Source organism: Myotis yumanensis, unplaced genomic scaffold (assembly GCF_028538775.1).
Source record: "Myotis yumanensis isolate MYYU_CA2020_CCGP unplaced genomic scaffold, mMyoYum1.0.hap1 SCAF_2, whole genome shotgun sequence".
NCBI lineage: Eukaryota > Metazoa > Chordata > Mammalia > Chiroptera > Vespertilionidae > Myotis > Myotis yumanensis.
Window position 1 is genome coordinate 43767365 of NW_027223753.1, and position 24248 is coordinate 43791612.

Here is a 24248-nt window from a genome sequence, read left to right on the forward strand (position 1 = left end):
CCACCCACATTCAAGAGGAGTGGGTTATACAAAACGTTGTACCCCAAGGGCCAAGAACCTTGGGCCATCTTAGAATTCTGATGACTACAAATGCTAATGATGAAATCTAACAGAATCTTGGTGGATACTGTATTTGACCTATACTTTCAAGAATTTCCTGGTGGGCATCTTGCTCACAACTGCTTCCAGGGATAAGAGTCACTACATAGCTAGAACTTCATGTATGTTTTCCTTTGTCCACTGTACACTAGTTGAAATGGCTGAGGTAGCTTAGAAAAATGGCAAAGTGGAGAAAATTCAAAATGTCTGATGGTTAGAAAAACAATGACAAGCCAACGTGCTTCTTGAAATTCATCTCCTACTCTATTTGCCACCGTTGGGATTTTTCTACTTCTCAATAGGACGAAATGTCCCATTGAATCAAAACAGCATGCTAAATTTCTGCTTCCCATTCTATAAAAGTCTTCATTTTTACATATTGAAGAGAACTTTGGAGTGATAGTTTTTCTGTTCCAAAAAAGGGGTAGCATTAATTTATCTAAATCTTTTTTAAAAATCTGATACTTCTAAAAAATACATTGAAATTAAGGTTTTGATTCATTAAGAGAAAGCCAATTAATCATTAATCTATACAATAATTGTGTCTAACAGTTGTATATAACTAATTGGCAACAGATTTTAACAAGGAGTTGTTGTTTTTTAATAACATACAGAAACCAAAGTTGATCTCAAAAACAAAAGTCAAGATTAATGTTCTCTTGTTTATTAATATAAAGCAGTTTACTAACATTAAGTATATGAAGCAAATTAACCAAAACTTACATTATGCATATGGAGAAAATATTAAAGTATATAATAAGGAAGTGTGCTCAATATGGGTCTTTAAAAATTGAAAACACAAAGTAATTTTGAGATTCATGACAGCCTTAGGGTTCATGTTACTTGACTGTGATAAATTTAGAAAATTATATACAGTTTGGCTTGTTCTTCTTGCACACAGACAATATTTCTTCTCTCTTTAACCCTTTTCAAGAGGATCTGAATTTTGTTGTTGAACCCATTTACCCACTTGATCGTTCTTGATGCTTGTTATTACTTAAATTTTACTTATACCTCACCTTTTATAGGGTAAATAGTGGACTTAATCATTTAAATATTTCTGCAGCATTTAGAATAACATGGGCTGGAGCACATGAAGTTTTCAAAGGAATGATAACTTTTTTCTTGAATCCAACTGCTTGCTTTCTTTAACAGAGTTAATTTAGATATTGCGTTCATCAGTGATTCCACTATCTGAAAAAAATTTCTGCCATTTAAAATTTTTGACATTTTCATTTTTCTATTCTATTTCTGTTTCATAACACATAATTCAGGCATTTGACTGAGTTTAAATCAGTGGGCTGGCTGGCAGCCTAAAAATTTGTTTGCACAGAAGAGATTTGAATGAATTGGGAGATTTGTTTAAGTATTGGTAGCTCTTTATTTCTCTCCTATAATTTTTTAATTTGAAATCTCCTCTCTGATGTAATTATGTGATTAGACCTTAGGTTAGTTTACTTGAAATGAATTTTAATCCAAAACCGCAATCTGTCCTAATGATATTAGGACTGGTGTGACTTTGGTTACTGATTCAATGAGCAAAGAAATGTAGCTAAAGTCACATAATGACTTTGTTTTTAATTGAAATCGCAGAGATATTGATTAGAATGGATCTGATCTAGATCTGTCAAATTAGTGGAAATCACACATAACTTCATATTGTCCTTATGTCTGGCTATGGAAATGTGCTTACCAATTTGCAATTTGTTTTTTTCCCCCCTTGGGACCTAAACCCCAAGTTTTGCTATATCCAAGCATCTATTAGTAAAGCTACAGATAAAGCTGAGGCCTATGCAATTAGTTTAAATATCTTTTCAGGCCACATGCTATGTTCCAGGCCCTTTGTTAGATTCTGAAAATAGAGGGGGCAAAGCAGAAAGGTCTCCTCCTTATAGAAAATGTAATCACACTAGAAGTTTATGTTGTAGAGTCTCATTAAGGAAATCTATGATCAGATATAGCAGGGACATAGGCCAGACTGACTAGATTTCAGAACAGACTACACCTATAACATGCTTGGCACAGTGAGTGGTAATTAGCATCTATTCAATAACAGCTACATGTTAATACCATTATTATCTTTATTATTTATTTTTTCCAGTTCACCCAAATAATTCTCTGGTCATAGGCAGAACACAGCACATGTAGACATGCATAAGTAAAATGAGATTAGGTTCTTTTTACAAAAGTGCAGGCCAACTTTGTGCTGCAGACTTAAGAGAGCCCAAATTGGTCCTGTAATGTGGATACTAGGAATCATTTTCTTTATTTTTATATCCAAGGTTTCATTGTTTTAATTGGCACCCTACCAAACTGATAGATGCCTCCAGTTGTGTATGTTAGCGTGGTTGCTGAGAACATTACAAATCCAGTAATTATGAGGGACTATTTTCCCATTATTGTCTTCTCAAAACATTCCCTATGCTGGAAATGCTATGAAAAACCTTAGAAATTGTAGTAAAAATACTATTTTTAAAAACAAGCTTTTATTGTATTTTCTTAACATAAAAGTAATATATGTTCATCATAGAAAAGACAAGTAAGCAAAAAGAGGCAATGAAAATCACCCAAATCCAACACTCTGAGAGAACCACAGTTAAGTTTAGGCCTGTTTTCCTTCTCTATACAGAGAATGATATTTTTAAGTGGCATCATAGTGTAACACCCTATTTTGTAATTGCTTTCTATATCTTTATTCTATGTCACTGAACAAATACCTTTCCGTGTCATTATTCTTTTACAGTATTATTTGCCTTTGGTTCTATCAAATGACAATTGTTGGGCATTTAAGGTATTTTTTACTTTTATCTTTCTTTGTTTCTATTATAAATAATTTATTGAATGAGCAACCGAGTTGCCATTGTTGGAGGTTTTTAAATGTTAAAATAGCTAAATTACTTAGAAGCATTTAAAGTGCCTTTGGTGCCCGGTACCTGGGAAGATGAAATGATGGCAAAGAGGTCTTCTTGTGCTTCCATAGCCTCCTTATTGAAGGGTCCCAGAGGCCGCAGGGGACTTGCAACTTTCAGGAAGCACTGGGAAAGTGGCACCTGTAATTAGAGAAGATCAGTGATGCCAAGATGGACTGTGATTTAGTAGAAGGTGAAATCATTACCTAAAGACTTATCAGGAGACCATTTTGTCACCTGTTTGTCCCTGTGACAAATTCAAAGCAACTGAAAACAAATTTTTCATCCGCCAGTAGATTTATTTTTTTAATTCTTTAAGTTTTATCTTTTAGGTTGCACAAGCTGTTGTTCCATGAATTACAGTGTGCTTATCATTCCATCCTTCTTGCCAGGAATGCCATCTCCAACAACACTGAAGAAGTCGGAGAAGTCTGGTTTCAGCAGCCCCTCCCCTTCGCAGACCTCCTCCCTGGGAACAGCTTTCACACAGCACCACAGGCCTGTCATTACAGGACCCAGAGGTGAGCCACTCCACAGGCGCCCTGGGTTTTGCTTAGATCATGGCCTTGGGGCCAGAGTAGCCAAATGAGAGACACAATGAGACTCCCCCAGAATGCTGCTGAAGGCAGTGAGTGTTCCACTTTCTTATCATTGGAGTGTTAGGGACCAAAGAGATTTGGCATCAGTCCCTTGATCATTAACCTAAGGCAAACAGGGACCAAACCACTTTCTTTGCCAGTGTGATGTTGCAAAGTGGTGGGAGATCGTTTTAATTGAACCAAAATCAAATTCGTTCTGTAAATTACACGAGTGGGTGTGTGTGTGTGTGTGTGTGTGTGTGTGTGTGTGTGTGTGTGTGTGATGAGCAAGTATAGTTGACCCTTGAGCAATGCAAGACTTTAAAAAATCCGCATATAAGCAGACTCATAGGGTTAAAACCCAAGTTGTTCAGAGGTCAACTGTATTTTCAATAAGCAATTGGGAATGGGCACACGTGGAGGGCAGACTTAAGTTATATGTGGGTTTTCGACTGTGTGGTGGGTTGGTGCCCCCTAACCCCGACTTTGTTCAAGGGTCAACTGTAATAGCTTCTTTTTCATTCTAGCATCCCTGATGCTCCCCTTTCCTTGAAACATTTTGCATTGAGGTTGTCTACATCACGGTGTTGACTGTTGACGAGCAGTCTTCATTCACTCCTTTTGAAGTGGTAGATAGTTGGTCTGGTTTTCATTGCAATGTTTTCATTATTTTTGTCTTGTGTGCTTTTAAGTTTATTATTAAAATGTGTCCACAAGAAATATGATTTGTATTTCACATTAAAGACAAGCTTTAAACCTCAAGAGAATGTCAGCAAGTCACTTAACTTGATCTTATTGCAAGATGAAAATATTTATTAGTTTGTTTATGAAACTCCCACAGTAGGAGTATGAATAATTGTAACCACATTTGCTTTCTTCCGTCAGATTTTCGTTTAGGTAGGTCTGTGATCTACCAGCTGGTATCATAAAACATCCTAGAAAGTAACGGTCTCTCGTCTACTTTGACATATGCCTGGAAAAACTGATATTTCTTGTAATAATCTTACTGTTAGTCCCACAAATCTGAATTCCTTATAAATACTCCGTGTGCATATCAGGGAAAGATGGCAGTGAGAGGTCTGTCTCATGCACTCACAGAAATCACACTGAAGGAAATAAGTATTCTGGCTATTGTGCGAAGCAATTTCTAAATACACAGTTATGAAACTAACTTGCTCCATCTGTAAACATCTTGTGATCATTGAGAGAACTTTCTTAACTTATTATGCCACTTGTCTGTATGTGCGATATAATCAGAGAGGGAATATCTGTGTGTTTTCTAATTTTAAAATCTTGTACCTGAATTGGATTATACAGTCCCCAAATTCAGAATGAGTCTCTTGAAATGGGGCAGTATTATATTATCCTCATATTAAGTATTCATTAAGCATCTAAACTGTGGTGGAAAATAAGAGATGTGAAGGAAGCTCTTTTAGTCAGAAAGAAGATTTTTGGTCTCAAGGAGATAAGGCATGTGATGTTTCTCATCTTTTTATCGTCAGGTTCACATATTCTAAATGCTAAATGAATGTTCAAAGTAGAAATTTCTGCAGGAGCTCAGAGGAGGGGACTCTGGAGGTTCACCTGAGAGCCTGTTACTGGGAATTCAGTGGTTCCTGTCCTCATAGAGCAGACAGTTGAGTTCAGGAGACAGACACAAGAAAATAAACATGTAGAAGATGATATGAAATGTGCTGTTACTTAACACTTTGTATCTAATAAAGAGACTTCAAAGTGTGATAACTCAAAGTCAAATCTTAAAGGTTGCTTACGTGAATGGAGGGAATTCCAGGCAAAGAAAAGATTCATGATGTAGCCATGTACTAAGGATTGGGAAGAACAATATGCTAGCAGCCTGGATAGCTGGATATGCTGCCTCTTGCTTTCCACTTACCTCCTGGATTTTTAATGTCCTCCCCAATAACATGGGGTCAATACTACTGCTGAATAAACTTTTCCTCCCAACCTCATATTCTCATGCAGAAATTACCATAAAATAATATTTCTAGAGACTTTTTGAGGAACATAAAGCAAGGTGCATATATATCATCATTTATACAATAAATATTAAGAACGCCATCTGTGAGTCTCGCTTTAAAACCACAATTCTAGAAATTCTTATAATAATTCTAGCATTTACCCCTGGGTGCCATGATTGGGAGCTTCTTCATGCTAGGCAGTCAAGCACATTTTCTCAAATGATCCACACCGTGTTGAACCAGAGTAGACTTTTTTCGCCTACAAAACAATGAGTTTGGATCTCCTGTCATATTCATGAAATTGTTTTTGAGGAAAAGAAAAATGCCTAGTTTAAGAATTATGGAATACCAAAGATTCTTTGTTTTCACCAGAATTCAAGATGGTTCCCAGCATCCTCGGTTCTCCTTTCTGGAATATCTGCTCAGGTACCCATTCTTATTGCACCCTGCCCCCCTTAGTGGTCTGGTGAAGGGAATTGGAGTAGTTGAGATGAAACTCTTCAGTGGTATCTTTGTGGGTAAGAATCATTGAGTCAAGATAGGCTAACATGAGACATTCTTGTGCTAAGATATTTTTAAAGGGTTGGTATTTAGCCTCTCATTATTTAAGAGCTATTTGCTGCAAGTACTGTATTCCCTTCTATTCTTTTGAGCCAGTTGGAAAGCTAATGCTAGGGATAACATCACAACCAGGACTAAGAGTTGATGTTTCAGCAACGTGAGGACAGATTTAAGGAGGGAGAGTCTGACCAAGGAAACCAGGGTGGAATAAATGTGACATGTACATTAAGAAGAATTCAACCTTACAAACTTACTTCCAGAGGGCCTGGAAGAAGAGAAAGGTGTATCCTTTATCAGGGTCCTGAGGCAAGAGGTGGGGTGGAGTGGGGGACAGGTCTTTACTGCACTTTTGCTCAGAGCCACATGGTACATTCACCTTTGGATTGCACACAGGTTGCAAGACCTCCACTGCCTTCCTTAAAATTAAGAAATTAAAATTTCTCAAGGGACTACCTTGACTAGACCAGTTTGGAAGCAATAACTATGTAACATATCTCAATGATATTTTAACAGTGGCCCTATTTTTCACTGCAAACCTAAGCTGTATGTGGAAATCTGGTGGCCACCCTTTACAAAAGAAACCTATCTTTGAAGATTGCAAAGCAAAGGCAGAAAAGTAGGGCCTTGAAGGGAGGCAGCATAGCATAGTGGTCAAGCACAGAAGCTCAGGGGTCAGATGGGCCCGCGTTTGAATCCTGTGTCCACAACTTTTACCAACTGTATGAACCTGCCACCTTGCTCCTCTGAGCCAGAGGTTCCTCATCTACCCATTGGAGATTACAATCTCTACTTCAGGATAATTCTGTTATCTGAGGAGTAGATGAAATCATGCATTTGTAGTCATTCACACTGTGCCTGGAAATAGAGTATGTACAGAAGTCATGTAAACAATTTCATCACTCGTTTTCATTCAGGCTTTGAAAATCTCATGCTGCCCATCCTGCCCTCGCCTGTCAACATTTTAGCCATCCCAAGACCAGCTCAAGTACTACTTTCCACATGAAACCTCCTCAGCTCCACCCAGGCTGCGATCATCTCACACTCCTTAAACTCCTGGGGCCTTTTGTGCCTGGCATTTCCTCCACTGGCATTGTGTCTCACACAGTGGGTTTTATGCACAATATTTGTTGAATAAGTAAAAAGAAATGAAATGGCACACAAGTGGACACAGAAGCCATTCATCCCCTCCCTGAAACTGATAGGTTCTCATTGCTTCAGAGGAGCTAAGGGTGACACATGTCTAGTTTATGGAGTACTTCTTTACAAGGAATGTCCAAGATGGGGAGGAAGAACAATGGCCTTTCATCCAAAGAAGACTTTTACAAGATTATTTAAGTAAAGCTTTGATATGCTATGAATAAGCTATGCTTTAAAAATATTTTGCTGTTCTAATCACTTTCCTGTTTTCATTGTTGTGAAGGTAGAGATGTGTGGTTTCTTAAAATGAATCTCTTCTCTGATAATGGATTTCTTTGTGGCTTCAATAAATCACTTAACCTGTGGCCTCAGTTTGGCCATCTGGATCATGGGGATAATACTTTGCAAGCTATGTAGTTAAAAGTAGGTAAAGGGAATAAAGTATTTTGGAATGTCTTGGGGAGTAGGGAAGCTATTAACTTTCCATAAAGGCATTTGTATGTCATTTTACATTATTACAATTACTGTGCACTTTAAGCTGAAAGTTTGGGCTTTTAAAGACTCTCTTTTACAAGTGCTTAAAATTTCAAACATAATAAAATATTTTATCATGAAAATTTATCTTATTCATGATAACTGGGGAAAAAATCTTTGTTCTTCCCTTTGCCTTTTCAAGAATTTAAAGTTTGCCTGGTGATTTAAAGGATCTAACTCCTTTTGAGAATTATTTGGAGTAAACATCAGTGATATTTTAGTTTCTTGGAAGTATTTCTTCTTGAAAGTTATGTTTTTTCCTGTCTTTGCTCTTTTGAAAAACAACAAGATAATGAATGATCCTTAACTTAAATGCCCTGCGCTGAGTAGAACAACTCTGTGCTTTAGGGATTTATACGTGGGGAGGAGCCTGCACTGTGCACAAGGTAAAGCAGAGGTTGAAAGTAATTGGCAAATAAGCACTTACTGAGCTTCATCTACAACCATAGAATTTAAGAGTAGTGCTCTGGGAATCTTCTGGTTTAATTTATCCCCTATATCAGCCAAGAATGTGTTTGGCTGCAAGTAAAAGATAATATAAATAAACAGGTCATATTTTTCTTATATAAAAACAAGTATGTGATTCAGGATTATGTTACAGTGGCAGTATAATGCCATCAAGGATTGAGATTTCTTCTCTTAGCCATCCATGCTTTAGTGGGTTGTTTTTATCCTTATGCTGTGAACTCATGGTTACAACATAGCCACTGGGCTCCTGCCTTACACCTATATTTCAAGCAGAAAGATGGAAAACAGCGAGAGCAAAAAAGTGCCTACCAACTCATTCTGCCACCTTGTACAGAATCTAATGCAGCATGGTCAGAACTGTGCCACGTGATCACCTCTAGCTGCAAGGGAGGCAGGGAATCTAGTTTTTTGTTTTTTTTTCCCGTGAGCATATTGCCACTCTGTATGAAATTTGGGCTTTATAAGTAGATAAATAGAAGAGCAGTATGATGGCTAGTAGTTAGCAAGTATTCTACATTGCTCTTATAGGTGAGAAATCTCAGCTGGCCAGAGTCACAACTAGAAATACGTCTCCAGTGCAGTGCCTTTTCTACCATATCAGTAGTTTCTATCTTTTTCTACCCTATTGGGAGAAATGACATGCACTTATTTAAACAATTAGTTTGTTTTTACATTTTTTATTAGTCAAAGACAAAACATAGCCACTTAGATCATTTGAAAAGCATGACATAACCATGTTATTATACTGTTGTTGTTTTTTAAGTAGCAGCCATAAACAAATTACTTGACCTCTTTTTATTAGCCCCATGAACCCTTGCTATTTGTAATGTGGGATTTCTGTTAGGTGCAAGTCACTTCAGAAAACAATTTTTGAGGTCAGTTTGGCTTTTTTAAATATTGAAATTAGCTTACAGACTCCAGTTGCTATCTAGGGACCCATTAATGTTTTCCACAAACATTTGTCCAGCACTTACAGTATACAAGTTCTGTATTTCCTGCTAAATAGAGTGAACAGAGGAGCTTGGATTCTGGCCTCAGAGTGCTTACCTCCTGGTGAATGACAGGACAAGAAAACCAGCAGTTGTATTGTTGTGATAGGAGAGCACAGGTTGCTGTCAGGGACAAGGGCATTCTGATAGAGAATGACTGTGTCATTTGACACTGTGGGAGTCCAAGCATGCATAAGAATTAACCCCTATTCCAAAACAGAGTACTTTCTAATTGTAAGCATGCAAAACAAAGCCACAGCAAACAAGTCATACTTTTAGATAACTAAGTACTGAGGAATTAAAACATACAGAATGTAAGCATGAAGCTAAACCCCCACTTCTCTACACACACACACACACACACACACACACACACACGGGAAGTTCAGAAGTAAAATTGCCCTGATTCTGAAAATATGAGTAAGATATACTAAGACAATAGCCATATAAACCAAAGATTTATTGTGCAGCCTTCGAAGGATCATGCCAGGTTTTGTTTGGAGGGTAGTCATAAGTTTATATGCTCTGTAAACCTCTCTAAGTCCATGATTCTCGTGGCCCAAACAAGGATTCTGCTCTTAGTGGTGACACATCTGAGGGTCTGCAGCTAACAGTATCTCCCAGCTGGGCCAAGAAAAACAAACTGCAGAGAATTATGAGATTGAAGATCACCTTCCAGGAAGTTGAGGTCACCAGGAAAGTTGGAGGAGTGTAGATTCATAGACAATAACAGAGGAGTAAGGAAGGAGAGGAAAAATGGTTATCATTGGATGACAGGGCCCATTAGAGCAGGAACCACGTCTTTATTCTTTTCGTATCCCTCAGCCTCTTGCTGGGCATAAGGAGAGCACTCAATAAATATTTGTTGAATAAATGAATGAGTGCATGGATTTGACTGAAAGCAAATGGAGAAAAAGTTGGGAAATAATAGGGAAATCTTTTCATCCCCTGTGTGTAATCCTATATAATAAAGAGGTAATATGCAAATTGACCCTCATGCCCTCACAAGATGGCTGCCTACAACCAGGCCGGCAGAGCGGTTAGTGAGGGACAACCAAATGACTGAACAAGCAGGCTGCATGGGGTGACCAGGCCCACAGGGGGGCCCATGAGGGGCAACCAGGCCAGCAGGGGGTGGGTGAGGCAGTTGGGGGCGTCCAGGCTGGCAGGGGGCACCAGTTAGGGGCAACCAGGCCAGCAGAGGGAGGCAGTTGGGGCGACCAGGCTGGCAGGGGGTGCAGTTAGGGGTGACGAGGCCAGCAGAGGGGGGCAGTTGGGGGCAACCAGGCTGACAGAGGGGGGCAATAAGGGGTGACCAGGCTGGCATGGGGGCGCAGTTAGAAGCGACCAACCCGGCAGGGAAGGGGCAGTTGGGGGTGACCTGGCCAGCAGTGGAGGGCAGTTAGGGGCGACCAGGCTGGCACACAGAGGCAGTGAGGGGCAATCAGGCCAGCAAGGGGGGTCAGTTAGAGGCAACCAGGCAGGCAGGCAGGCAGGTGAGATATTAGGAGCCAGCAGTCCAGGATTGTGAGATGCATCCCCCGAGGGGTCCCAGGTTGGAGAGGGTGCAGGCTGGGCTGAGGGGACCCCCTCCCCATGCACGAATTTCATGCACTGGGCCTCTAGTAATAATATAATATTCAAGTGCATGTATTTTTAGCATCATTGAGGGAGGTACAAAGCATGTTGGATAAGTACCTGATATATATTTGCTTGGTTTTAATTAAGAATTTCTATCTTGATAGGTATTAAGAGAAATGCTAAGTTCAAAATGATTTGTTCCCTTTTTTGTAGAGTATTTGCTGGGTATTATACATTTTTCTGTCCAAACTAAGGACCCTTCAGAAGAAATATTCCCTGGCACTTCATTGCTGCCATAACCACAGTACCTCTCCCTTGGCATAGGCTCCCATACCCAAGTGGTAAATTTGTTTAGCTTTCTTGTGCCCTATTGCAAACTTCTTTGCCTTTTAGGAGAGCCTTTACCTTAGTTGTAGAGCCTGCTGGTGCTCCTTTCAGTAGAGCTGAGTCTAATATGTCTCTCCTGGTTTAATGCAATTGAATCATCTCTGGAAAACGAGAAGCAATTAAGTACCTGTTGCTAACAAGGTGCTGAAATAATCTGCCAATGGACGCAAGGTGTTTGTTTATTATTGGAGTACATCATTTGAGAAAACACCACATTGTCTTTCTACACAAAGTTGATAGAATTGATTTTTAAGTGCAGGCATCATAGTCCTAACAAGTACCACCTTTGAGGAGCATTGGAAAGAGAAGCAACGGGGCCTGTGAAATTGGTCAAGGTTAGCACAAGTCCCAGTGCCCAGCCTAATGGGAAACACTGTCCATGGGATTTGAAGGAACTGGATAGTAAAGAGGAAAAGCAGCTTTTCAGCAAAGGCCCTTTAAGTCCCCATTCAGGAAATTATTAAATTTATTAGCCAGATACTTACAACCAACTATTACTGGCCAGCCAAATAAAAAAAATACACAACAAAACACACACACACACACACACACACACACACACAATACCAGCAAATGTTTTACAACTAAACAAAAGTCAGGAAGCGTGTAATTAAAACTGTACCTTTATTGTATTGTAAAGAGTTTCACTGTGACATGGAAAATATTTAAAGGAGAAGGCTGTTTAGCTAATTTGTCTGCAAGTGAACTGCTTCGTGGAGAACTAGCCTAAATTAACTGGAAGGCCACCCACCGAGCGAACCTCATAAAGGGCCATGGCTGCTCAGCTTGGTTTTGTGTAACCGTTCAATAATTACTAGATAAATGCATAACTAAAAGCTCTATTACGCTAATAATTTGTACTGAGATAGACGTGGAGGACACCCTGCTGGGTTAATTTGTCATCCCCACAGCAAACTTCTAAAGAGGGCTCTTCTGCAGTGGTATCATGTTAATATGTTGTCCCAAAGAAGACAGGTTAGAGCAGTAAAACCAATTGGCTTCTTAATCCCTTAAAGAGGCACAATGCCCCCAGGATGAGAGCCAGAGAGAATAGGGTGATTAACCATGTGGACCTACATTTAAACTCTTCTTGACAAAAGAAGCTGCTGTCCCTTGTAATCCCCCCCTTCTCTCTTTCTCTCTCTCTCTCTCTCTCTCTCTCTCTCTCTCTCTCTCTCTCTCTCTCTCTCACACACACACACACACACACACACACACCATAGACCCAACTATGCATACGCTATGAAGGTAGTGGTTCTGTACAAGGTACTTAAAAGTCCTCTTATTGATGAGACTTTTGGATATCACTTGTACTATAAATCACATAATCAGATAAATCTCTAGAAGTTCCTTTTTTCTGATTTAGCTTCATATAATGTTGAGTCCATGTTTAGACTCAGTCTTTGTTTTCCTTTTTTGGGGGTAGAAAAAATCCATCATAGACTTGTATTCTTCTCTTTATGTGGAATGTTTTCTTCTATCACACACAGACACAGAGACACACAAAATTGCTGTTTTAAATATGAAGCTCACATTTAAGCTTCAGTGCAGGGTTTTCAACCTTTCCTATTGACAGAACCATAAATCACGTTAAAGTTAAGTGAATTATTGTAGCATGGAACTGTAGCTCTAACAATGTTTATGTAGTATCAGCTTATCATCCATGTAGACAAAGGGGGGTAAGCACTGATACCCAAAACGGGAATGTGCACTCCTATTAATGTGGTTGCAATAGCATGAGAGTCACCCATTTCCTGCTGTGTCCTTTGTATTGTTGAAACTGGTGCATTTAACCACGTGCATGGAGTGTTTTTAAAATGTCTATTTCTGCAGTAAATTTACATTTGTCATTTGCTATTTCTTCATATTCAGTGGTGGTTACTCACCCTGCCCCAGACAATTCCTTTTTCTTATGTGCAGACATCTGTGAGGAACATCAACATTGCCAGGTTGTATGACAGTACGAAGGGACCTAGGCACAGAAAATTCTGAAAGGAAATAAACCATTTGACTCTGAAAAATAATTCAGATGGGTGCCACAGAGTGTGGTGAAGGAGCATAGGCTGAATACAACGCAAAGGCTGGCCAGCCACTTGGGATCTGTGGAAGCTTGTGTACGTCACCCTCTCTTAACCTTTGTTTTCCCACCTGTACAAACGAAGGCTTTACTTGGAGAAGGCAGTGAACTGACATGTGGAAAGGGCTTGGTACATAGTAGGTATGTTACTAAATGTCAATTACCTATCAAATTGCATACCCTGTGTTACTAAATGTTCACTATCAGATTCCCCTGTCCACATATCGTTACTTGCTTTTTTGCATGTGGTTTTCTTGAAAGGATGCTCACTTCCTTTATTCCTCACTCCCCATCCCCAGTTCTCTCTTTCCACTTGCACTTGTGGGTCCAGAAGGAGTGTGTGCTTTTCCTCTCCTGGGGGAGCCACATATACCTACAGAAGGAGATGTGAGCCAGATGGGTTACCTTATCCCATCACTCTTGTTTGGCTAAGAGAACAGGGGGATCTCCCCAGTGGGGCAAGTGGCCTGTCTCCCATGACAGGTAGCCCTTTGGCCGTGGTGGAGACTTCTCTTTGGCACTTGCTAAAGGGATAAGCACCTTTGTCATGTACGAGGGTCTGCTGTTTATAAGAATCAATTCAGCAAATAATTCTTGAGCACTTACCATCTGCCAAGCACAGTGCTGGGTCCTAATGAACAAACCAGATGAGGCAGTCCTGCCCCTCCAATCTAGCAGAACAGACAGACATTAAATAATTATCACTGTGATGAGATTAATTATTGGAGTGTGCAAGAAAGGGATAATAAAACATAGGTATATAAAGGATTTGTGGAGATTTTGATTTATTTGGGTCAGTTTGTGTGGGTCCCTTCTATTGGCATGCAGTATGAACTTAGAAAACCTTGTCATCCTTGAGGGATTTTTCTAGGTCTTCTTGAATATGAGTTGTTGAGTAACTACATACCCAGTAATGAACACACACTGTTAATAAGGACTCTTTCAAGTGAAATATTCTTACAGGTGAAAGAAACCAAACCAAATTGCTGAATCATTCCTCCATTCCCTCAAAAGAACATCATAGATTGGTGCACGTAACTGAAAAGTCTAGGGGGTATGGCATCAGGTAGAGCTGAATCCAGATGCTCCAGTGATGCCTTCAGAAATCTGTGTATCTCTTTCTCTCTCACAGCTCTCCTGCCTCTGTGTGAGCTCCCCAATTACGTCAAGCCTCCTGAGATTGTGACACTAATGATGTGATCAGCTCCAGGTGCAATTCCTACCAATTTAACAATCCCAGGGAAAGAAAACAGCTTTCACAATAGATGGAGGAAAGATCCTACTCCTGATTCTTATGGCTCTGGTCAGCTGGTTTGGGTCATTTGCTCACTTGAAAAACAATCCTTATACTTAGAAGGTAATGGGGCTTATTGGTGTAGCCTCGATTACATGCCCATATGTCAGCCAGGAGGTAGGGTTAAGTCTATCACAACCGCACAGACTGAGGATGAGGGAAGGATAGTTACCCAAAGAAACATCAGAGCTCTATTTCCAGGAAAATGAGCGAAGGACTGCTGGGCAGGCAAAACTAATAGCTGTCCACAGCAGGAGGTCAGAGCAAAGCTGTCCTGAGTGCTTGACAATGGGCTCAGCTCACACACTAGCCAGGTGATGGATTTTGAAGAGCACAGGTAAAATCCAGGCTGAGTCCACACCATCGACCTCCATTGTCTTACATCATCACATTGCATTGTATGACTCTGGTTACTTTTCATATATCTTCATTTATTCTAAAAAACCATTCTAAGAATGAAAAATAAACCAGGGTCTAACATACTGTCTGGAACATAGTAAATTCTCAACATATTCTGTTTAAGTGAGTGAGCCCACTATGTACTTGGCACCTACATACACTACTTCTAATCCTTAGAAGACAATTTTTAATTTGTGCTGTTTTACCCAGTTTACCACAAGCAATTGCAGGCTTGGAAATGTTAAGTCACTTTGCCAGATGAACATAGGGAATGATTGATTTCAAACCCAGAATAACTGAGCTCTAAACCCATTCAAGACATAATTTTCATTTTGTAGTAGAGAATGCTAAGGAGCATACGAGGCTGACACAGTTAGTTGATACTCAGCCTGAGATAAAAACTTGATCCCCTGTGTAAAATACAGCATGGAGAATATAATCAGTAATCTATATATGTAAAAGGCTAATATGCTAAGTGTCCATCTGGGTAATGACATCATGTAGCAATACCTGGCTTAGTCTCCCTAGCGACTAGCCTCTTGCAGTTTCTTCAGCCCAGGAACATGACTTGCTTTATAGCCAGGTGGAAACATTTTACACTGTAACAAAATATCTGTGAAACATTTTTCTGTGCCTCATCTCATTTGATCCTCACAGAAGTCCTGGAGTAGGTAGGTAGGAGACTCGGTGGAATCCTATTTTCTTTTCATTAGCCAGAAAACAGAGATTTAGAAAGCTTAGAAACTTGACCCGACTGAAAAGAAGTAAGAAATGGTGGACCTTGAAAATGACTTCACGTTTTCTCACTGCACAGAATATAGTCAAACACTGCTGCAGTTAAATATTTTACCGTTTGTTCTCCCTGCATGATCTACAATAATAATCTGCTTTGTGTTGATATTTATTGCTGTGTTGCTGACAATTACCTGAAAGAGAAGTTGGGGTGCTTTACTGGGCTGGAAAAAGTTTAGCTAAAAGTTTAGCAAGTTTATTCTATATATATATAAAAGGCTAAGTTGACTTGTGCTTGCGTGATACATATAAAGCTTTCGCTGGCGCCAATCACACATGTGTGTTTAGATCTGTTATTGTCGATCATGAATTTGGTTGACACTTCTATTACAGAGAAAGGGTGAATAGCGATATTAAAATATTTCTTCTAATTAATTTCCTTTCAATGTGCATGAATTCATACACCAGGCCACTAGTATTGTAATAACTGTGTGGTGCCAGGTGGGTACTATAACTTACATAGTGATATAAATGTCTAATCACTATGTTGTACACCTGAAACTAATATAATATTGTATGTCAAATGTAATTGGAAATTTAAATAAATTAAATTAAATTTGTTAAAAGGCAACTTGATCCCCTAATTTCAAACACTGGACTGATTTTTCTCATCCTTCCTCCCCTCATGAGAAATCTACCAACAGAGGGAACAAACCCTTAAATCCTATGAGTTGAATCCAGGAAGCTATTTCTAATTCAGGGGGATACTTTGAAAGTAACCTATGCATTAGCAATCTCATGGTGCAGAAAGGGGGCGTACAGGACAGTGTGAGCCTGAGGATTTGGTTGCGGCGGGGGAGGGGGGGGGCGGCTGCTGCAAGTCAGCCTGGCTTTGTGTGTTTGTCCCAGGGTTTTTGTTTGTTTATTTGCTTGTTTTTTCCTTTTTGGTTTTTAATGTCAGCAAAGTATGCAGAGATCTCAGGTTCCAGCACTTGGCAATCCTCCAAGAGGCTGCAGTGCCTCCTCAGGCTTCACTTGTGAAATTCCTCTGCAGGACTGCAGTCTGTGATCCAGTGCACTTCCCACAGGATTCCCTGCCTGGTTCTGCTGACCCCTGTGATCACCCAGTCTATGGGGGTTGGGGTTTTTAATGTTTTGGTTTGTTTTTTATTCTTCATCGCTTACTCATAGTATAGCTTGCATATTGTGTAAACGCTCAGGTTCCCTCCATGGAACTGGAGGCTTGTCAACTTTCCTATTAAACAGTCACTCTTCGTGTCTCCAGGAATCGCAGCTGCTGTGTGGTATGTGAACGCCTTTCGCGTCAGCCACCACGGTGGCTTGGGCAGTTAGTGCCCGAACATGGTCAATTCAGAGAGGAGGTCCTGTCAGGATCCAGAAGCTGGGGTTCTCTCCCACACCTTGAACAAGCACCTGTGGCATTTTTTAAACTCTAAATATTACAGCCCTCCTGAAACCAAGGTATCTTAGAGACTGAGTCTCATATATACCCTAGAACTTAATATATCAGAAACAGTTTAAAAATAATTTCTTTTCAAAGACACATGCTCCCTTGCTTCAGATTTTTTTGGATTTTAGTGCTATTCCTATGCATCAGTTGTACTGAATTATTGGCAGGTGTCATGCCAGAGACTGAGTTCTCTATGCCACTGGAATGTGAAGCCAGGTAAGTTGAGCTTCAGTGGTGCAGCTCAGACTCCTCATTTTGTAGGTGAGAGAACTGGAGGAGAGAGAATTTGCCAACATTTATAAGCCAGATTGTGGCAGAAACAAAACTAAACCCAAGTCCTTTTGTCTAAGTAGAAAATGTTCCTAAAAAGTACCCCAGATCTTCCAAAAAACTTTTTTTAGGGTTCAGTATGTATTATATCTCTGATAAGTAACTCCCAATAACTAACATGGTGGGCCTTTCAAGGGAAATGATGGAGATTTCCATTCTATCTGGATTTGGGGGAGCCATGGGAGGCCATGCTCAGAAATGGGTTAGGTTGGAAGTATGCCAGGTAGCAGGGGTCTACGTGGTGAGAGAGTTAGTGTGGATGCTCAAGGATTAGAGATTTATGTGAAAAATAGAGTCTATAAAGGGAGACAACCCCGTAGTTCTACTCTTCTACATTAAATGTCAGAGTCTAATATTTAAGCAAAGGTAGGGATTCAAAATGTATTTGGTCAAAAATAACCTATATTGTTCTGTGACTGTTAGATCAAGGTTATTGCTATTGTTGCTTTGGTTACACATTTTGTTGTTTATGGTATTTTCTTTTCAAGATCCTCATGTCATAGCTGTACCAATAGTACATACTCTAATCAATATGTATGTTTTCATTTATCTAAAACACAGGTAGGCAACAGCTACCTCCTACTCCTACTTACCATTTCTTTCCTCCTGTGTGTTCTGCAACCAGAACAGGTCCTAGCATGTAAAAGCAAATTCCAATTTATTCATTTCCTATCCTCGTCACTATCTATAATTGTATTGCCAATAAAAGAAGGTATTTATTGATTATTTAACCATATAGTCAGGAACTATACCATATGCTTTACATACATTGTCTCATTTAATCCTCTTAATAAATCTGAGGCATTATTTGCTCTATTATACAAATAGCAAAATTGAGTCATAGAGAAGTTCAGAAACTTGAAGCATAGCTGGTAGGTAAGTGATAGAGCTAGAATTTAGCCAAGTCTATCTGACTGCAAAGCCCATGTCCTCATATTATACCACTCTGCCTTTCTGACTCATATGTTTTACTTGAAATGATACACACACACACACACACACACACACACAGGTATGGGAAACCAGCACAGACCAAGGCATGTTAAATAACCATGAAGAGGGATAATCAAAGAGCTACAGTGATGGGGAAGTAGGTGAAGGTAGTCAAAAGTTACAAACTCCCAATAAAGACAAAAGAAAAGCGACCATGGGTGGTCAGTGGAGATACAGAAGGCAAGCAGATTGCCTTGGGAAGCTTCAAAAGCATGAGGCTGTAGGGACAAGGACACAGAATGGTAGGCAAGAGGGGAAAGGCGCAGTGATTGTCAGTTGCTCAGCTCACAAGAAGCTCACAGCAGGTGTTTGGAAAGAGAACAGGAATTAAATGGGTCTGCACCAGGGGCCAGCAAATCGGCCCACAAATCAAATCTCATTCTCTGCCTGTTTTTGAAAATAAATTTTATTAGAATACAGTCACATTCACTTGCTTATGTAAAATCTATGGCTGCTTCTGCCCTTAAAACCCCTCCTCAGCGAGTTGAGTAATTGCAACAGATACCATGAGGCCTGCAAAGCCTAAACTATTTACTCTCTGGCCTTTACAGAAAATGTTTGCTAACCCTGGTATAGACCATAAGCCAGGTTATTTGAACAAGAAAGTCCTTTAAGTAGCTCAAATTGATCTCAATAAAAATTTTAAAAGACCTTGGGGTCTCTCTCTCTCTCTCTCTGTTTTCTCAAAAGACATTGTAATTTGATCTCCACCCTTAATGCAAATGGAATAGAGTATATCAACCATCTTGGAAATCTATTGTAGCATAAAGTTACTTTGCCTGGTAGCAATAATATAAAAATACTGGTGTTTTCCAAGTCATGGTACAATGTCACATATTTCCCTCATTTGACACAGCCAGGTCCTTTCACATGCATCTCGGTGATGTTAACTGTATGCCCTCTATGCTTTGAAAGCCTTCACTTGCATAGAATCAAAGGTTTGTTATTTAGAAAAGGTTCTGCCTCCTAAGGTTTTGAAACCCATTGCCAATTCCTCTTTCCTTGTCTCTCTGTTAAAATAAATCCCATAACTTCAAACTTCTAGGCTTTCATACATGGCAGGTCTGGCTCATGCATGATTTATAAATGATAGTTATGGACCATTAAGATAGATTTCTCAGCTTTAGGTAGGCTATAATGGAGTTATATATTGTGATTTTGAATTTCTGAAGAAACAAAGTACATAGTAGTTGACAACCCAAACAATTGGAGTTCCATTTGCCCTTATGGAAGGCTTTTTTTAGGTATGGTTTTTTTCTTCCACCTTCTTCTCCTGTTAGAGCTCTGCCCTATTACAGTCTTTACTTCTAAATATAAGTAGTCAGGAGTTCTCACTGCCACCTTTTGTTCTATGGCAATGCTTATTTTTGTCTAAAGAACATCCTCCTGCAGAAGGTAGATGAGTCTTTTTTTGTAACAGTGCTAACAGAGTGAAGCAGTATAGCCACTCACCTGTTGTCTTCATTAATGGTGAGACTGAAGTTTTGCAGTTGCCAAGATGTAGGATTGGTCATTCCTTTCTGGGGCGGGGGGGGGGGGGGGGGGGGGGGAAGAAGGTCTTGCATAGCACTGCCGTAAGAGCACACCGCACCTGAAGGGGGGGGATTAGATTTTATTGTTTGTGCCACTCCCTGGAGAGCTTTTCTCTAGAGCTGCCCATAGCTCGGAGACCAGGATTTAAGGGCCGGTGCCAGGAAGCAAATGCTAACATGAGAAGAATCCGAGTCTCTGTTTAATCTGTGAGAATCTGCAACAGTTCACAGACAAGAAGGAAAGATATTAAGACAATGCCAGGGTTAAATAGAAGAACATATTTCAACCTGTGAAATTTCAGTTTGAGGAAAAATATGGGAGGGTTATTATAATTCTTAGAGGTTGAGTTTGGGCAGAACTGCTGAAAATTGTAAGGAAGGATTGCTTTTTATCTCTTTTTCTTCCCTAAAACATAGAGTGAAATATAAGGTTCCAAACCCATCTGGCCACACCTCCATGACATCATCTTCTTCCAGCTAGAATGTGTCTAAAGGCACCTATAACCTCCATGTAGTGGATTCTCACACTAAGAATCACTTGTTGGATCATAGAAGTCTCTCAGCATAAAATAGTATAGTAATGACCTTGTCCTTCTCCTTCCCCAGTTCTAATTTAAAAGAGGAAGCATTTTTAAGTTAAATAAATATATATATTAAATTATATTACATTTTAAAATTATCTCTTCAAAACTAAAACCCAGAGAGAACTCTAAAGAATTGAATGGTGGGGGTGTGTAAACAAGTAAACTAACCTGCCTGACCTGCTTTCTTTTTGTACTAAGTATCCAGTCATATGATCATTTTGTAATAAATAACTGAGCCCTACACCCTTTGGGAAATTCTGGTTCTCTGTTCTTTAATTGTGGTAACTTTGTTCAGAATATGTAGGCAGTGAAATTCCAGCCAAGAAACCTGATCTAATTTTCTTCCTTCCCATCTTATTTGTATTCTCTGTGAAAAGCCCAAGCAGTTGCTTTAAATAAGTCTGGCCTGTGGTTAAAGTTTAAACCAGGAGTGAGATCCATCCAGAGGGGCGTGTTTCTGACACTCTGCCGCTCCTGGCCTAGGGGACCGAGAGTATTAGGCCCCAGAAGCAGCCAATTTTGTAGTGCCTTTTAATACACAAAATTGTATTAACATCAACATGGATACAGATGGATGCACTGCAATAAACTGTAACCACTTGAGAAAAGCCTTTATTGACTTTCAAGTAAATAATGCACATTTTAAAGGCTCTAAATATGCATTTACATAATGTGCTATAATTTTTTATTGTCAACTGCTCACACGCACACATCCATAAGAGATGTTTTTCTCCATCAAAATTTTGGACTCACACCATTCTTTGTGCATTGCATTATCACCATGCCAGATTCCTAGTGCTAGTTCCTCTTTTATAGGGCCTGGTCTGACAATCTCCAAATACATTTAATGAATTTTACTAATTGACCTATTGGTTGATCCATTCATTTAACCCCATTGATACCTTCTAAAAATAATTTTAGACTATTTAGACAAAAACTTAGGGACACTAAATACATCTAACTCAGTATTAAAGAGAGAAAACAAGAAATGGGAAAGAAGAAAAACCAAATTGACACCATGTTGAAATGTTAAGTCTGCACTTTAGAGCAATGCAGGAACCTTATGGCTCTCATTGTTCAGAAGCGTAGCAGGTTATCCAGAAAAATAGCATATATTCATCACATTTAACATATCTTTGTAATGTCTGCAACACAACTATTTTCTATTTGAAGAAATTAAAGGTCGGGGTCTTGAATGATTTATGTCCAGTCCTACAGTGAACTGTGGCTGAGCCCGAAAGTCTGAGACATGAGAAAGTAGGGGTTGTGAAGGATGATCCTGTGAAATGCACACTCAGCAATTGTCTAATTTGAAACTACAGGCTAAGTGACTTCCTGGTATTAATTAGGAATTAATTGATCCTTATAAGTCAGTCATTGTAGAATTAACTCCAAATAGTACCATGTATTCTCAGGTTTGGGTTCAAATAAATTATATGCCACAAGGAAAAAGTGAATAAATTGTTTTATGTAAAACAAAACCAAGAAGCTAAGGTCTAAATTTAAGTTGATCATGGTTTTCTTTTACATATTTAACAACAACACAAAGAAGGTGAGGAGGTTTATTAACAGGTAAGGGAGGACTTACAAGATCCTGTCAAATTGTTTCCTCTATCAAGTTCCTTTAACGTTGATCTGTCCAGTCTTTGCCCCAGTGAATATTTTCTGCTGGGCATCATTCTCTGTTGGCCACCACGATTTCATGATCTAACAATCATTCGTCACTTTTTATTGAGCACTTGAAGCAGTGCCACTTTATTAGTAAGGTCTGCCCCCCAGGGGCTCTTGACAATGGAGTAGCCACTATTGTCATTGACATGCTACAGAAGTTGAGTATATCATTTTGTTATGCTCAGTACATCCCCAGCCTCCTTGGGGAAATGCCACATTCTATCCCTAACTAAAAACTATTTAGTCAAATGTAGGGCACTGGGTCAAAGTTTCTTGCTACCAGCAAGAAAGAACATACCATATCAGATGGAAAAAGAAAATTCCTTTGGTTCTTTAAAGCCAGTAGCACACTTGGCAGACTAAAAGATGACCAGAACTAATTAACTTTTTAGCTTGTGGGTTTTAATTCAGAAACCATATGGCTCCCAACATTTATCATACATTATGTGAAGACCTAAGTTTGATCAGTTTGTCTATAAGCTCCCTGGATTTTTGGCAGGTGAAAAAAAACACATCAAAGTTTTAAGTCCATATTTACTTACATGGTGATTTTATTCATTTCTGTTCCACTCGTGTATTCAAACATTCATGGTACCTTCAACAGATATTTATTGGGTGCCAGACAGTTTCTGGGGATATGACAGTGAATCATTAAATGGATGGAAAAACTATTTACTAAAATGAAGAAGGGCAAGTCTGAGGGGTGGAAGGTGACAAGAATTCTGGTTTGAATAGGTTATGTTCAAGATGCCCTCCATTGTATGATTGAAGACAAGAATACAAGAATTTTTGTTGGCTCAATGTTGTATCCCAAGTCCAAAGTAGGAGCCCGTGAATTCTCACTGGCTAGATTAAAGGTTGCGTGAATGAAAGGGTCCTATCAAGTCATCTACAAGAGATGAACTGGACTGTTGTCACTACTCCAAACCATCTTTCAACTCTTTGAAAACTACATATGTCATTCTGAATCTCAAAATCCTAACCATCTCAATTATTATTCAGAAAATGCCCCAAATCCTAAAGATATCCCAGTTAGGAGCAAAGAACCCACATCCAGGGGTTCTTAGGGATCCATCCTTTCTTATAGTCCTTGGCTGTGCCAATATGGAGTGGTGGAAGGCATGGCCTATCTTGCTTAGGTTTCACTTCAGTTTTATGAGTTCTTCTCAGTATTAGGAAAATCACATTCTCCAAAAATCTGGGTATTCCTCTGTTTTCTCTTTGCAGGAGCTCCTTGAATTTAAATAAAAATAAGAAAAGATAAAAACTCTTATCTGTGTTTACTTGGGATCTGTTTCTTGGCCCTCATTGAGAAATGTGAGCTGCTGTCCTGGCATTACTTGCTTTGAGTATCTTCAGCCCTCTCCATGGGCTGCCCTTACCTGCAGCAGATTTTATTGATCACCCTTCCAACTGAAGGACAGCAGTGCTCTCAGAAAAATTATTCAGCACCTCACATACGTTTTTTAATCTAATGCAAGCTTCTTTCTGTGCCAGTGAGATTTAGCAGGGTTCTAATATAAGGGATTATAGTTTTCAGAGTCTTTTATCAGTTCTTATGAGCAGAGGGCCAACAGTTTAGCAGGGTCACTGGCTACTCAGCCTGTGGGTCCCCTTGCTCTAACATTATGCATTTTCGAGTTTGGCTTTAGATAGAATAAGAAAAGATGACAAAAAAACCTTCCATGTAAAGTGAGGCACCCAAATTGCACAGGTTCATTAAGTGATCATTTACTACATACTTCAAAAAATTTCATCCTGAATTGGTCCCTAGAAATTTCCTTGAAAGGGGTATAAGAGCTTTAACAATGAATTATTGTCTATGGATAGCTCAGCATGAAAGGGGATCCATATGTGCACACTAGAATTTGTCATATGTAATGTCAGTTAAATCAGGTCTAATCTACCAAATACATTTTTTATTGCTTGCTTCATTAAAAGAG

The 24248-nt window shown here is 39.4% G+C and overlaps 1 protein-coding gene across 9 annotated transcripts in view; it reads left to right on the forward strand.

Annotated features, from left to right (window-relative positions):
- Nucleotides 1–24248, forward strand: part of NFIA (nuclear factor I A) — a 373969-nt gene that overhangs the window by 289369 nt on the left and 60352 nt on the right. For 5 of the 9 annotated variants that reach the window (XM_070405237.1, XM_070405238.1, XM_070405236.1 and 2 more), the window contains 2 exons: nucleotides 3401–3529; nucleotides 5938–5991. In XM_070405237.1, coding sequence (XP_070261338.1) covers nucleotides 3401–3529; nucleotides 5938–5991 — 183 coding nt within the window. Of the gene's footprint in view, nucleotides 1–3400; nucleotides 3530–5937; nucleotides 5992–7040; nucleotides 8001–24248 lie in introns of those variants that run through there. The other 4 variants (XM_070405239.1, XM_070405242.1, XM_070405241.1 and 1 more) reach the window with 2 other exon arrangements.